This window comes from Castor canadensis, chromosome 4 (genome assembly GCF_047511655.1).
Source record: "Castor canadensis chromosome 4, mCasCan1.hap1v2, whole genome shotgun sequence".
Classification (NCBI taxonomy): Eukaryota; Metazoa; Chordata; class Mammalia; order Rodentia; family Castoridae; genus Castor; species Castor canadensis.
This window is the reverse complement of record NC_133389.1, coordinates 18,421,336-18,437,721: the sequence shown is the minus strand read 5'-3', so window position 1 is coordinate 18,437,721 and position 16,386 is coordinate 18,421,336. Positions and strand designations below refer to the sequence as shown.

Below are 16,386 nucleotides of genomic sequence, written 5' to 3'. Positions count from 1 at the left end.
TGTGCAATCACATCATTATTCAAGTCAAGATGTAATTTACTTCACTATTGCTGACTCCTACTTGTACCCCAGAGTCAAAAAAGATTGTTCCCTTCCTGAGCTAGTTAATGTCTATGCTAGGAAGCAAGTGAATAAATAAGGCAAATTCCTAATACCCAGGTATCACCAACATGAGTAGGGCAAATGCCTGAAATTCTGCTGTTAGACAGTCATTCCTTGGCGTGGGTCATTTTACCCTCAGAAACTCCTCTTGTATAGATATTTCTAGATGAGTGATATAGTAATATCTTGGTATAAAATGCCAAGTATTGCATCCTGTATATGCAATTAACATCTTATGTCTTTCCTGTGACTTGACCATGCCAGAAAGGAACCACCATGTATCAACATTTTTTTTTTTTATGGTACAGACACCTAAAATTCTACCTTTAGTAGAATTTTTTAATCCATTAGACTAGAATTAAGAATTGTCCTACTTCAAGGCTCATTTTATTTAAATAATGCAAATGCTTTCTCAGGAGAGGGTTAAGGGATTAAGTCAATTCCACTTGGAACAAATTAGCATAAAACCCATTCCTTCCTGCCTGGAATTGTAGCTCAGCACAGGCGCTCTTGGCCTCCTCTTTTCTCATAGGCAGCCCTTAATGGTGAATCCCCGAGGTTTAGGTTAACTTGGTTTGGGTGAGAATCCGAGTGTAAAATAACGGATTTCCATGAAGAGGGAAGCATGCAAAGCGGGGCTCGGAAGGGAAGGTGATTTAGTTTGGAGCTATCAGAAACTCCTAACGCACCTGCGGCGGGTGAAGTTCTCAGGTTTACCACCAGAGGGCGCGCGCCGCCAAGTTACTGACGGGCTTGTGTTCCTGGATCAGAGTTTGCGGCTGGGAAGATTCACAGGTTCTTTAGTCCCAAGCAAGTGACTTCCGCCCGCGTGAGACCACCTCGCTTAAAGCCACCGACCGGGTCAGTAGCAGAACTGCGAATTCTGCGACCCCCCCCTGCCCCTCAGTCATCTCTGCGATAGGAATGTAAAAGGCGTGCGCCCTTCCCCAGGTAGAAACAAACCCAGGTGTAGAAAAGGCAAAAGCAGGTGCAACTTGAGCGCTCACGGCGGCTCTGCTTGCTGCAAGTGCTGCAGGCTGAACCTTGAACTTGAGTTGGCAGAGCTTGGCCAACTCTCAGGAGGTGACATTTATTGAGTGGGGAGGGGGAAGCAGGGAAGGAGGGGGTCAGACAGGGACTGGGGCGGTCAGAGATGGCCGATCATGGGTCAAGGCTAGCTTGAGCAAAGTGCAAAAAACTCTGTCTGAAAATCAAACTAAAGTAAAAAAGAGTGGTGGTGTGGTGCAAGTGGTAAAGCTCTTGCCTCAAGGACCAGGCCCTAAATTCAAATCCCAGCACTGTCAAAAAAAGCTATGAAGGTTTTTGCTTTTGTTTTTAACAGGGGGCTTTGTTACTAAGAAGAAAATGGGACATAGGATGGGTGAGTCTAGCAGATGGGCCTTGGAGGTAAAAATCAGGTCGAAATTTGAAATTGCAGACATGTGGACGTCTTTCTCACTGCACTTAGCTGAATCTGTCCATCTTTACTGACTCTATGAGCCCAATGGCCAGGGGAACACATGGTGAAATGTATTCAGGGCACAAGTTCCAGTGTGGCTCCCATGTGTGTGGGAGCAGCAGGGAGGAAGCTAGTGGGAAACTAGTTTTGCTGTGTTTTTAACAGATGTATTGAAATAGAATTCACATACCAAACAGTTCATGCACTTAAAACTCACCATCCAATCACTTTAAATATATTCACAGACACGTACAACGGCTACCACTGCCGATGTTAAAAGAGGATCCTCTTATCTTTCATCTACCAACCTTCCCATGTCCCTGTATCCCAGCCCTCAGCAACCATGAATCTGCCTTCTGTTCCTACAGATGTCCCCATTCTTGACTTCATATGAATCTTCACTCATACATGTGGTCATCGTGACTCCCTTCATCAGCATAATGTTTTCAAGGTCCACAACAGTGATGATATGTATCTGTACTCCACTCTTTTTTATGGCAGAATAATATTCCATTAGATGGCTATACATGTAATTTATAAATTCATTGGCTGGCAGACATTTGGACTGTTTCCTCCTTTTGGCTCTCATGAATAATGCCATTATAAATATTCATGTACATACATCTCATGTGGACAATTACTGTTTATTTCTCTTGGATAATTCTTACTGGGAGCAGAATCACTGGCATATATATATCACTGGGTTTAGTCATTTGAATAACTACTGCAAGGTTGTCCAAAGTGGTGGGTCCATGTTACCCCACCAACAGTGTACATGGATCCCAATTTCCCCACATTCTCATGAACACCTCTTACTAGCTGACTTCCTTCATTCTAAACGTCCTAATGTGTAATATCTCATTTATTTTTTGTTTTCCTGTGACAAGTATCTTTTCATGGGCTTATTGGCCAAAAATACATCTTTGAGAAATATTTATTTAGATCCTTTGCCTATTATAAAATTGGATTATTTGCCCTTTTGCTACTGAGTTGCAAGTGTTGTTTATATATTCCAGACACGAGTCCCTTATCAGATACAGGATTTGCAAATATTTTCTTCTCTTCTGTGGGTTCCCTTTTCACCTTAACGGTGTCTTTTGAAACCATACAGTGTGACATTTTAATGAAAATCATCAATTTTTTTCTTGTTCATTCTTTTGATACTGTATATAAGACTTTCATGATCCATAGTGATAAATACTTATCCCTATGTTTTTTTTTTAAAGTTTTATAGTTTTTGCTTTTACATTAGGTATTATTTGATCTATTTTGGGTAAATTTTCATATGTGGTGTGCTGTAGTTTTTGTCTCCCAAAGGCTTGTTCACCAGAGTGATACTACTGAGAGGTGTTGGGACCTTCAAGAGGTAGAGCCTAGTGGAGATCTTCAAGTCATTGAGGGGTGCTCTTGAAAGGAACAAGGGGACCCAATGCCCTCCTTGCTCTTTCAATTTCTGACCATGAGGCAGCAGTTTCACTCTGCCCTGTGTTTCCCTGCCCTTCCTATTAGATTGACTCCAAACAAGGGGGCCCACAGATCATGGACTGAAACCTCCAAAACTGTGAGCTAAGACAACCCTTTTTCTCTTCATGCAAGGTTGGTCTCAAGTCTTCATTATAGTATGGAAAGCTGACTGACACATGGTGTGAGGTAGGGATCCAGCTTTGTTCTTTGCAGGTAAATATCCAGTTGTCCCAGCAACACTTGTTGAAAAGACTTCCTTCCCCTTTGAATGGTCTTGGCACCTTTGTCAAAAATCAGTTGACTGTAGGTGTATGGGCTTATTCCTGGACTCCTATTCATTTGACCTACATTTCCATCCTTATCCCAGCACCTCACAATCTTGTAGTAAGTTTCTGTACCAATCAGTGTGAGTCTTCTTTATCCTTTTTCTGGATTGTTTCTGGTTATTCTGTGTTTCTTGAAATTCCATATGAATTTTGGAATCAGCTTGATAATTTGTAGAAGGAAATCAGCTGAGGCTCTGATAGGGATCCTGTTAAATCTGTGGACCAGCATAGGGACTTATCACCCTCCTAACTACACTGTCTTCTGACCCATTCGTATGAAATACTTTTCTATTTATTTAGATCTTTCCTTTCTTTCAACAATGTTCTATAGTTTTCAGAGTATATATTTTATAGTTTTTGTTAAATTTATTACTAAATATTTTATTCTTTTTGGTGCTATTGTGGATTGAATTACTTCCTTAACTTCATTTTTGGATTGTTCATCTCAAATATGTGGAAATACAATTGAATTTTGCATCTTGATCTTGTATCCTTCCACTCCCCCCATCAACTCATTAATAAATGAGTTCTGAGGTTCACACTCCCAAAGTGAAAAAATGGATGGTGCTCAGTGAAATGCAGAGTGCTCTGGTGTTCATCAACAGAGTGAAGAGGGAAGGAGGTATTAGAGACAAGCTGGGAAGACCTGGTGGAACCCCATTCAGACCTCACGTGCCATACTCAGGAGCTTGGCTTTTGTCCCACAGATCATAAGGAATTGTTTTTAAGGAAAGGAATTTCTGGAGCCATCTAGGAGACCAACATGAAGGCTGTATAGGTACAGTTCCAGAGCACAGCAAAACAAAACCAAAACATAAACGACAGAAAGCCTCAGTGAATGTTTGTAAGTGAATGAGTGAAGAAATGACTACTTTGTAGAACAGGATGGTATGTAGTAAGTGACATAACAGAAGCACTGCCGGCCAGGGGAAAGGTCATGCATTGTAGATGACAGGTGACAAAACCCTGAATGAACTAAGGAGCTAGGAGAGGGAGGGAAAACAGGAGTAGGTGAATTTAAGAGACATTCTGAAGTACAATGTTTTCTGCTATGCAATTTAAGCTAAATGGTTCACTGCACATAGGTGTTGAAGGGAAGGAAGGAAGGAATTGGGTTTAGGTTTGGTTGATAGAGACCAAAGAAATTAGACATTGTAGAGTCCAGGTGGTAACTCAGAGCTAGCATGGCGCACCACAGTGCTAGGGACCTGGGTCCCTTCCATCATGTTGCTGGATACATGGCTTCATGACATGGGTCAACACGGCTGTCCCACACCAGCATCACACCTCCCTCATAGCCAACAGGTGGCAGGCGAGAAACAAGAGGAAGACACATTCTCAATTCTAAGAACTATTTCCGAAATGCATATTCTCTGGATCACATCTTATGGAAAAGGGAGGCTGGGAGACATCTGTCCACTCTGAGCAGAAGATGAACGGTAAAGAAATCAGGTGGAAAGGACATCGAGATACAACGTGACTCCAAGGCCAAGAATGATTCTCATAGTCACTGCGTGGATACAAATGCAGAAAGAAGGCCAGTTTCAAGGAACTTTTAGGAGGCCATAAGAATGTTTTGTTCTGAGCCTAATGTTATTTGGGGTGGTCTGTGGGGTGCTCAGGTGGATACAACCAGGAGGCACTTGGAAATCTGGACAGTTGAGTAATTAGTTCATCTATGTAAGCCATGCTCCTTCAATGTTGAGACTCTTACCGTTAGGCACCCACCATGCCTTGCAAAGGTCTCCATGTGGGATAAAAATAGCAGGTGGAAAAAAAAAACAACAACCAGGGACCAATTTTTAACAAAATCTGCAGAGACTATAGAACCCCACTACTGTTAAAACTGGTAAAAGCCTTTCTCCAACAACTTTGGACAGGAAGGCATCCTTGCATACAATTCATTCAGAATCACTAACATAATACACCTACTTTATATTAAGTATAAGACAGAGGAAAGCTACTTCTAAAATGAGGTGTTACATTTTCGGTGTATATGGTGGGGTGATGGCGGAAGGGAGATTTTAGACATCTAGCCTATAGTGAGATTGAAGTGCCCCATTTAAGGTCACAGGACAAGGCAATGTCACAGCCATGACCCAACCACAGGTCCTGACTCCCAGGCTTGAGGGACCACATTGTACCTGCCACTTATGAAGCAGCCGATCTGCTCAAGGTGGGGGATGTGGGGAGCCAGCTGTCTCTGCAGGGCTGTGGAGGGCATACCCAAGGTTCTACATGATTGAATCCACTTTTGCAAAGGGGTTTTACAGTAAGCAGTTAAGGTGAGGTTAAGAATTAGTCACTAATGAGTCATTAGCTCTGCTCACTGTTGTACAGTTAATAAGCTGAACCCAGATCATTAGATTCAGTCCTCAATTAAGGGGACAATATAGTTCTTGAATGGTTCGGCATATCCCTGGCTGGTGCTGCCGGACCTCACCTTTCCAAGGCGGGTTAGAACGCTACCCGAGCAAAGAGAACCGCAGGCTTTTAATTTATATTTTCTCCCCTGCAAGTCTTTCCCATCCCACCTCCTGGAGGCGAGGATTCCATTGGTGTAGTAGCTATCTGTTGGAGAAAATGCGCGCTTGGCATGGTACTGGCACAAAAACAGACATGAAGACCAGTGGAACAGAATAGAGGACCTGGATATGAAGCCACACAACTATAAGCAACTTATCTTTGACAAAGGAGCTAAAAATATACGATGGAGAAATAGCAGCCTCTTCAACAAAAACTGCTGGGAAAACTGGTTAGCAGTCTGCAAAAAACTGAAACTAGATCCATGTATATCACCCTATACCAAGATTAACTCAAAATGGATCAAGGATCTTAATATCAGACCCCAAACTCTTAAGTTGATACAAGAAAGAGTAGGAAATACTCTGGAGTTAGTAGGTATAGGTAAGAACTTTCTCAATGAAACCCCAGCAGCACAGCAACTAAGACATAGCATAGATAAATGGGACCTCATAAAACTAAAAAGCTTCTGTTCATCAAAAGAAATGGTCTCTAAACTGAAGAGAACACCCACAGAGTGGGAGAAAATATTTGCCAACTATACATCAGACAAAGGACTGATAACCAGAATATACAGGGAACTTAAAAAACTAAATTCTCCCAAAACTAATGAACCAATAAAGAAATGGGCAAGTGAACTAAACAGAACTTTCTCAAAAGAAGAAATTCAAATGGCCAGAAAACACATGAAAAAATGCTCACAATCTCTAGCAATAAAGGAAATGCAAATTAAAACCACGCTAAGATTCCACCTCACCCCTGTTAGAATAGCCATCATCAGCAACACCACCACCAACAGGTGTTGGCGAGGATGCGGGGAAAAAGGAACCCTCTTACACTGTTGGTGGGAATGTAGACTAGTACAACCACTCTGGAAAAAAATTTGGAGGCTACTTAAAAAGCTGGACATCGATCTACCATTTGATCCAGCAATACCACTCTTGGGGATATACCCAAAAGACTGTTACTCCAGAGGCACCTGCACATCCATGTTTATTGCGGCAGTATTCACAATAGCCAAGTTATGGAAACAGCCAAGATGCCCCAGCACTGACGAATGGATTAAGAAATTTTGGTATCTATACACAATGGAATTTTATGCAGCCATGAAGAAAAACGAAATGTTATCATTCGCTGGTAAATGGATGGAATTGGAGAACATCATTCTGAGTGAGGTTAGCCTGGCTCAAAAAACCAAAAATCGTATGTTCTCCCTCATATGTGGACATTAGATCAAGGGCAAACACAACAAGGGGATTGGACTATGAGCACATGATAAAAGCGAGAGCACACAAGGAAGGGGTGAGGATAGGTAAGACAACTAAAAAACTAGCTAGCATTTGTTGCCCTTAACGCAGAGAAACTAAAGCAGATACCTTAAAGCAACTGAGGCCAATAGGAAAAGGGGACCAGGAACTAGAGAAAAGGTGAGATCAAAAAGAATTAACCTAGAAGGTAACACCCACACACAGGAAATCAATGTGAGTCAATGCCCTGCGAAGCTATCCTTATCTCAACCAGCAAAAACCCTTGTTCCTTCCTATTATTGCTTATACTCTCTCTACAACAAAATTAGAAATAAGGGCAAAATAGTTTCTGCTGGGTATTGAGGGGGGAGAGGGAGGGGGTGGAGTGGGTGGTAAGGGAGGGGGTGGGGGCGGGGGGAGAAATGAACCAAGCCTTGTATGCACATATGAATAATAAAAGAAAAATGAAAAAAAAAAAGGCGCGCTTGGAACACAGCCAAGACTGGGCGCGAGGCTGGAAGTGTTAGGGACCTGGGCTGGGGCGGCGGCGATGGGGCGGAGGGTGGCTGGGGAAGGCATCACATCAACTCTCAAATAGCCAGGGCTCGCAGGTCCGCACCCCAGGGATCCTTACCGTACACCGCGGGAGGGACAGACCCCGGCTCTCGGGCAGCTGACCTGGAGTCCCCAGCCGCCTGGCCTCCTGCTCTTGGACTTCAGCTGTCTCCGAATAGGCAATTAACCTGTTAATTTGGTCGAAAGACCTCTCTTGCCGGATTCTAGATTAACTGGGGTGCGGGTAGGGGAGCGGCAGGAATTCTTTCTCCAACTTTGATACTTCCCATATCCCCAAACATTAAGTGTTTGAAATAAATACAGAAGAGTGATCCCAGGTCAGTTGGTGACCCTGGCCAAAGCTCGCCCCTCCCAAGGGGTCCCTCCTAGACTCCACTCCAGCCCGGACCACCCTCCCAGATGTGGACTGCTGGGCAGACCCGGGTTCCCAGAGCCAGAAACTCACAAGGGATCAACAAACAGTAGCGCAGAACCCTAGAACATCTAGCGAGTTCCATGACTGCTCTGCCGACCCTGTGGCTCCGAAGACCCGCGACCAGAAGACGCGGAGCACACGGAGTCCGCAGGGAGAGAAACTGGGCGGTGAGCATCCTTAAGAGAAGCCAAGGGTCGTGGCGCGCATTGGGGACACACTGTCCCCGCGCTCAGGAGCACTCCTCGGAAATGGAAAATCTAAGCAGTTGGACCGGCCTCATCGCGGCGGTGTGGCTGATGGTGCGAGGACTGGATCTCTGCAACCGTGGAGCTTCCAGCAGGTTCAGGTTGCTTTCAGCGCCCCACTTGGCTCCGCCTTCCGCTCGGAGCCGCCCAATCCGACGCGTCCTTCCCCGCCCGCCCCCGTGCTCAGGGAGCCCCGCCCAGGGCCCCGCCCACCCTGTCTCCCTAGAGCCAAAACAGAAAGGTTCTGCAGACTGAGCTACCTCCCTCTGACTGAGAGCCTGGCAGACCTTGTCTTCTGGACTGGGGCGGGGCGTGTCTCCAAGGCCTTCCTCTTCTAGCCAGCCCGAATCAAGGTCGGCTTGGATGAACACGGTGCCTTTCCTCTCTGAACCCCGTGTAAGACCATTGCCAACTGGTTCTTGCTTCCCTTTGATGCAAGAGAAAGAACCAGACTCGAGGCCTCATTATGGCAAGTTCAACAGCTTAGTGGGCGCGAGTCTTGGGAAAGTAATGCAGGCTTACCCCTTCTGGTCAATGAAAGACTCCTGTTGGTACCAATCAGAGCTACCAGTCTAGTTTTGGAAGTCCCTACCACACCTTGGCCTGCCTCTGCGACCTGAGAAGGTATTCTATAGCCATGAACCCCCCCCCAAAGCAAACCCAGTGTTTCAGGGTCCCCCGGAAGCTTTAATGCCTTTTATCACAAAGTGCTCTCACTTCTAGTCTCAGTTAAGTACTGGATTCCCGCCCCACTTGTGCACCTACTCCTAGGGCTGCCTGGCATCTAAATACCCCTAGGAGGTCAAGAAAGCACTCACCCAGCTAGCACCCACCCCTAGGGATCTCAGTCCCCATCATGCCCTAAAGCACTCTTTTTAGGAATTGAAGTAAGGGGGAACCCAGGGCCTTCTGGGTTTTCTATTTGTCTTCCCATATGCAGTTTTTCTACAACTTCTCCTTCCTCTTCTGCTATTTAATTTCATGTGAGAATGGATGGTTCCTAAACTCTCTCTCTAGGATTAACAGTCAGACATACTCAGATTTCAGAGACAAGTTCTTGGAAAGTGTTCATTAAAATGCTAATAACTGAGCTAGAGATTGGCTCAGTGGTAGAGCACTTGTATAGTCGGTTCTATTCCCTCCCCCCACTATGCACAGGGCGCTTGTTAGAAGTCTTGCAAAATCCTATCAGGAAGATACAATTGGCACCACTCTATAAATGAGGAGAAAGATGCTGGTGGTGAGATGGATAAGGTCACGCTGCCCAGGACTGTTGGTAGCAGGAGGTTTGAGCAAGTGTACTCACCTGGGGCTAGTGAAGTTGGGAGTTCTCAAAATAAACCATTCCTGTTAAAGGGAGGACTTAAAAGAATGAAACACAAGATAGGCCATACCGAAAGGTATTTACACACATATTCATTGTATTGCAGTTTCTTTTTTCCTTGCTAAGAGCTTTGATCACTTGGGCTAGTCCATCCATTTCCCCCACAGAGACATCTTTGATGAGGCAGGTATCATCGCTCCCTACCTCTTGGGGAGAAAATAACTGAAGTTCTTAATGACCTGGTGCCTATTGTGTGCAAGGCACCAAACGGAGATCTAGAGATACCTAGCCTGTGCTAGGTCACAGCCTCTCAGGACCTGCAGGGCAAAGATGGATGCTACCATGACATTCTCCCTACCCATAGACCTGGGATAGTTATCCATTTTCCAAGTGGTTTCAGGAACTGGACAGCAACCCAGGAATATGGCCGAAACAGAGGAACGGGGATTACCAAGTGCTTTGTCTTAGGCCAGGTCCTAGGTAGATTACATAAAGCTTGCACCGGTGATCTTATGCGCTTTTCCCGCACCTCAGCAAAGTAGGGTACACTTAGACCAGGAAAGGGGAGGGGGAAGGAGAAAAGACTTCACTAACATGTTAAGGACCTATAGCAGACACTGGCTGGAGGATGCTAAGACTCTAGCCATATCCTCCCGTGTGCACACCCATGCGTGGGCGAAAGGACCTCTGGGGCAGGAATCCAGCTAATGTGGGGAGTGGTCCAGCTTCCAGGGTCAACTGCACATATGCCCCGGGCTCGTTGAGACCATAGGAGCATCTGAAGCTTGAGGACTAGGCAGGATTCCTTCCCTGCATCAGAACCAGTGAGAGGATATGCCCTTAAGGAAGAGCCCTCCAGGGCCACGGCTCACAGGACACTCTCCTAGTGCTGCAGCTGGTCCACATCTGATTTACAGAACTCTGGTTTGGAGGATGTGGAACCGAGTTGGAGAAACAAGAGAGAGAGGCTCCAGGATCAGCACCATGAAGGCCCATGAAGGGGCCTTTTGGACTGGAAAGAGAAGAGCAGGGACGTCCGGAGCTGTAGAGGTCTCACTTTGGGAATGAGGTGTAGACGTTTCTTATGAAAAGTAGCAACTGCCACCTGCTTGGCTAGAGCATGGAGGAACTTGGAACGCACCGGAAGCTGAACGTTGGACCCCATGCACCCCCAATCTCAAGCTCACACGCATCAGGGAGGGCACCACCGCGTCCTCAGAATTTGCCCTGAGCTCTTTTTTGTGTGGTCTTTGCCTGCTCTGACCTACCGGGTCCGTCACCGCACCTCCTTCCCACTCTGCACGCCCACATTCACTCCTCACTCCGCAGTCCTGAGCGCACTTAACCAGAATCAAATGCAAACAAGTAAATCTTTAATTCTTTTCCCAAGTACTTTGAAACTACTTATACAGTTTCTCAAACTATTTTTCTGACTCCCCTTTCCTCCCTTTCTGCACAGAACAGCAAAGGTCGGAACTCTTGGTCCCTTGGGCCTGGAGGCTCTGGTGCTGGCAGGAATGGGAGCACCGTTGGCAGAGGGGTCCAGCAGCTCCTTCTCTCTGGCAGCAGGACTGGGGGTCATGGAGGTGGCCAGAAGGCCTCCCCTGGCCTCATGGCTGGCTCTCCCGGATGCAGGGGCGTCCTGGCCCGCTGGACAGGGGAAGAATGAGCACAAGAGGGGCCATGAGGAGAGGGTTCGGGCGCGCCCTGGGGCCGCCGGCTCCCAGCAAGCTCCCCAAGCCCCCTAGAGGGCCTGCCACGGCTTCCCGATGGCCTGGATGTGCTCCTTGGCTTTCAGGCGCAGCGCCGCGATGCTGCTGTTGCGCGGGTCCGCCTCGTCCAACGGGAACTTGTCCCCGAAGCCGGGGGCGCACGGATAGGCGGGCGGCTGCGGCCCGAGCGGCTGCAGGCCGGCGCCCAGAGGCGGGGAGTTGAGGAAGGGCGGTGGTGGCGGCGTGTAGCTGGCGGGCAGGCTCTGTGCCGGTGGCCCGAAGCCCGGCAGGCTCTGTAGCGCCGTGGCGCCCCCGCCGGACAGCGGCGGCCCGAGCCACGACTCCAGGGGCAGGGCGCCCCCCGGAGGGCCACTGCCGCCGCCCGGGCCAGCCCCGAGGGGCGCAAGGGCCGCCGATGGCGGGGAGCGACTGAAGGAGAGAAGGGGCGAGTCCTGCAGCTTCATGGACGACACTTCCAGCTTCTCCTGCCTCCGCCACTTGGCCCGACGGTTCTGGAACCACACCTGCCAGAGGAAGCAAAACGGGCATCGGACTGTGGCAGAGACTGGGGCTACGTCCCCGTCCATGCGACAGTACAGCATGGCCAGCTCGACTGCCCCAATCCCAAAAAACTGGGACCCAACTCTTTCGCCTGCGAGAAGGACTCAGACATTCCTTGTGCACTTCTATCCAGTTTCTCTCTTTTCTTATCAATCCCTTTTTCTCACCACCCCCCTTTTTGTCTCCTCCCTCCCTTTATCCCATCCTTACCTGTGAATCCCACCCATGGCTGTGGGTGTGTGTGTTTCCAATTCCTAACAGAATAGGTGCTCAGAAAAAAAAAGTGAATTTAACTCTGCAAGTAGACCACAGCACCTTGAAACCAGACCTCAACACATTTCTGTGACCTGCAGTCTGGCAGGTCCTGACACTTCCCTTTAGATCTTGTTACCTCACTATTTGTCCAACCCTCCGTTGCTGCGTTTTGTTTCAGCCCTTCTATGCTTTCCCTCCATTGTAAACACAGATATAAATAAGTGCTGACAACATCAGATGTTAAAATGCAAGTGTTTCCAGATTACTGGTTATGATTGCTGCATAGAAGCAAGTGGGTTTGTTTTTATCATGTATATTTTCAATTGCTGCTTCAATAACATTCTTTTTTATTTAGTATTTCTGTTTCTCATTAATTATTTTCAAAGATTACAATTGTTCAGGTTTATTGTATCAACATTTACTTTATGGAGTTAGCTTTGACCTTATCCTCAGCTGTTGTTTCAATGAGTACCCAAGTGGTTTTCCTCATCTTCACAAAAGAAAGTCCTTGCCAAGACCTCCCTGTTTCTTCCACTGAATCCTCCACTACTGATTTCATTAAAGCATCAGAAAGGATATAAGCAGTGTGTCACCACCAAGTTCCACTAGCAGTCATAACAGAGAGAACAGGAAGCATTTGAAAGAGCCTTGGTCAACTGGGGACCTCAGTATTATATTTATGAAGGGAAATGAGAAATGAGTTTTGTACCAATAAGAGGGTGGGGATCACCTTCTCAGAGCGCTGAGAAAACAGCAACCCAGAACCTACAGAACATGTGACGCTCGCATTTGAGAAGAGAAAGAACAAAAATGTGGGTATCCCTGCTCCCTTCCCATAAAAGGTACACAGGCACATTCAAGGCTGAGAGCTGCTAGGGAAATATTAGAAGTTTGTTGACAGTAGAAAAACCAAAACTTTGGCACACGTGAGAGCTACTATCCCACTGCTTGCTGGGTTTCCCCTGGTCATATGGCTACTGTGACTATACTGCTCTCCTGATGCCTGCAACACTGTAGGAGACCCTGCTGGGCCTCCCCACACCGTCTGATTACATCACACTCTTGTTTAGAACAGTCACATACTGGGTACTGTACTCACCCTGTGGTTACAGAAAAGTCACAGACACTGTTCTCAAGAATTGCATAACTTAAAGCAGAAGCCAAACCCCCAAACAATTAAAGAAGGACTTACAGGGACATGGCTCAGGTGCCAGGGGAGCCCTGAGGCCGCTGTGCCTACATTCTGTAAGACACTGGAAGGCTTTGCCTCTCCTTGGTCTTCATTTTTCTCTTCTATTCTTTCTGTTTCCCTAACTAGCCCTCCCTCCCTGGAAAGCCAGTGCTAAAATTTGCACCCTTCAATGAAATTATCGTAGCTTTACTGCTTGAACTGAGGAGAAACTGAACTGTCCTTACTCATTATTCTGAACCACAATATGGAATTATTTTTTTAAACCACAACTTGTACTCATTACTTTCAACCCCCAACCTTAGCAAAAGCACAAAAGGAAACAGTTTGTCCCCTGTTTCTTTGAAGACACAGCTAAAAAGCACCCAAACACCCGAGTTTTCTCACTTCCTGGAAATTTAATTTATTAGAGACACACAAAAATCCCATCTTAGTTCCACCACCATTCAAAAGCATTGAAATTTGTTCCCAGTGACTCCCTTTCAGGCCTCTGTAAACTCTCCCAATTTGGAAACCCTCCCAGATTTTTCACAGATGACTAGCAAATATTTAAGGCTTTCAAATATTTAAGGCTTTCAAATATTTTAATGATCGAGGATTAAAGATAATTCAGCTTTAATTAAAGCGAAAACCCCTTTTACAATAAAAAGACCTCTACAGCGGGAAGTTTGGTTGGATGTGCACCAGAGAAGGAAGTCAATTTCTTAAACAAATCCTCCCAAAAGTTTCAACTCCTAGGGCCCAGGCCCCTCGAAAGGAGACAGCATTTTTGTTTTCAACACGATGCACAGTTACTGAAGAGGGTGGCATTGGAGGACCCAATCTGGGGACTCTGGTTGGTGCTTACATTCCCTCTCTGCTCAACAACTCCCAACCTCAACGTATAACTGGTGTTTCTAATGAGTTGTCAAACTCTTCATCTCGCAAGCCATCCTCAATTACTCTTTTTAGTTTTAAAAGAGGGAGACCCCCACCCCCAAAGGGGACATGATATTATAAACTGGACCACATTGCCTGAAGAGTGATGCGTGGAGGAACATCGAAGACCTATGACTCTCCTTTGGAGATTCTAGGCGTGCTAGTAAAAAATGCGTGGATGCTTGCAAACTCTAGAGGAAAAGTGATCCTTCCAGGTCCCGGTCCTTCAATCCCTCAGTCTGGGCGCCTTACCTGGACCCGGACCTCGGGTAAGTTGACCTTGCCCGCCAGCTCTTCGCGGCTGTACACATCAGGGTAGTGGGACTTCTCAAACGCGCGCTCCAGCTCGTGCAGCTGGTACGTGGTGAAAGTCGTGCGATTCCTCCGGTGCTTCTTCTTGGGCTGCTCGTCCTCAGACAGCTTTGAGTCGCCAGCTGCTGGTCCAACTGGCAGCCCTGGGCTGGGCCTCGCCTCCCCGGGCTCCTTGGTGCAGCAGGGACGAGAGACTGGGCCAACGAGGCCCAGCGGGTCAGAGACACTCCCCGAAGCATCCCAGGAGCTATTCTGCCTCCCTGTCCCGCAGTCCCAGGCCAGTCCAGTAGAAGCTAAGAACTGGCCTGGGGAGGTCGAGGGTGGAGTCTGCAATGGGTCCCTAAGCTTTTTCTGCAGGCAAGTTGGAAACTCCCGCCATAGACACAGTCGCCAAACCCGTGCCCCGTTGCCTATGTAAAAGTTAAGGACCAAGAGCCTCGTCTCAGCCGGAGCGCTCACTCACCTTCGTACTCCGAGACGGGCACCGGGGCTGGCGAAGGGGACGGCTCGGTGCCTCCTCCAGGTCCTTTGTGGCAGGCGGGCCGCACGCCCAGCCTCCTATCCCGATCCTTCGCACCCCGGGCGCTCCGCTCCGCCGGGAAGGTGCCAAGGATCCCCTCGTCCTTGGTAAACCCCAGGATGGCCTCGATGCTGTGCAACCGCGAGGAGCTGCCGCCCGGGCTGCGGAGCAGGTGGCCAGCGAGCGAGAAGCTCCCGTCGGCCATGGCTGGCGCGCAGCCCGGCAGGTGCATAGGGAGCTCCGGCAGGCTGGCGGGTGCTTTGGAGCTGAAAGAAGTGGCTCGAAGCAGGCTCTTCCCAAGTGTACACGTCAGGGAGTGAGACTTCTCCAAAGCGGACCACCCGGCAGCCGGACAGGTCTAACCCAAGGTCAAGCTCCGCGGACAACCCGCCCAGGCTGGCCCTCCGGAGGTGGGCAAGCGCTCGGCCGGTGGCAGCCTTGGTCCCTGCACGAGTTGGAAGTTCGGCCTCGGAGTAGCTGGGCCTTTGGGCGCAGGAGGCAAAGAGCCCGCTACTCGCAGGGGATCCAGCCCTTTTTCTCGGCCCCTCCCCCTGCAGAGGGGCAGGTCCTTCCCCCGCCCCTCCTAGTAGAGTTCCAGTCCTGCCACCCTGAGGCCAGCACTCGGAACATCCCGTTCCCCCCCCGCCCCCCCCAACCTCCTACACACACCTCTTGATCTGTTTCACCACCACAAACACACTGGGAACTGGCAGTGGGATATTCGACAGGCTACGACTTCCTGGGCTGATCCCCCAGCCCAGTTCTGTCTCAGTGGGGCAGAGGTCTTAGGGCTCACCTCTTCCGCAGGGTCGCGCACCCTGGCCCCGCAGCCAGATGCCCCCTGGAAGAGCCAGTCCCCAGTCGAAGGCTGTCCAGCTCGAGGGCTGGACACGCTCCTCCCAGTTCGAATTCCCCCTCTTCCTCTCTTTTCTACCCCACGGGCAATCTCCCGGCTTTGTGGTCCACGATCCCACACAACTGATTTCTTTTGTCCGTGTCTGTTTTCTCTACTCCCAGTCCCCTCGGACTTTCATGCTACCGGCCTCCCTCGTACCAGCGCGACCACCAGGAGTCGGTGGGGTGGGACCATCTGTGCCCGCTGGTCCAGTGACCCCGAGTCTGACACGCTGAGGGGCTCAGGTGCCGCAGGACACCCTCAAGAAGTTCCTCCCTCTCTGTGTCCTGTGGGAAAGGACAGGGTCCTTTACTGATGTGCACTAGTGTGTTATTCTCTCCCC

At 48.3% G+C, this 16,386-nt stretch overlaps 1 protein-coding gene across 1 annotated transcript; it reads right to left on the bottom strand.

Moving 5' to 3' along the window:
• Positions 1 to 11,425: 11,425 nt before the first annotated feature.
• On the bottom strand, positions 11,426 to 15,601 carry Rax (retina and anterior neural fold homeobox). Its single transcript, XM_020170559.2, has 3 exons — positions 15,092 to 15,601; positions 14,569 to 14,822; positions 11,426 to 11,917 (listed from the first exon to the last, which is right to left on the bottom strand). Exons 1-3 carry the CDS (start codon positions 15,378 to 15,380, stop codon positions 11,426 to 11,428), a joined length of 1,035 nt encoding a protein of 344 aa, XP_020026148.1. The 5' UTR covers positions 15,381 to 15,601.
• Positions 15,602 to 16,386: the final 785 nt, after the last annotated feature.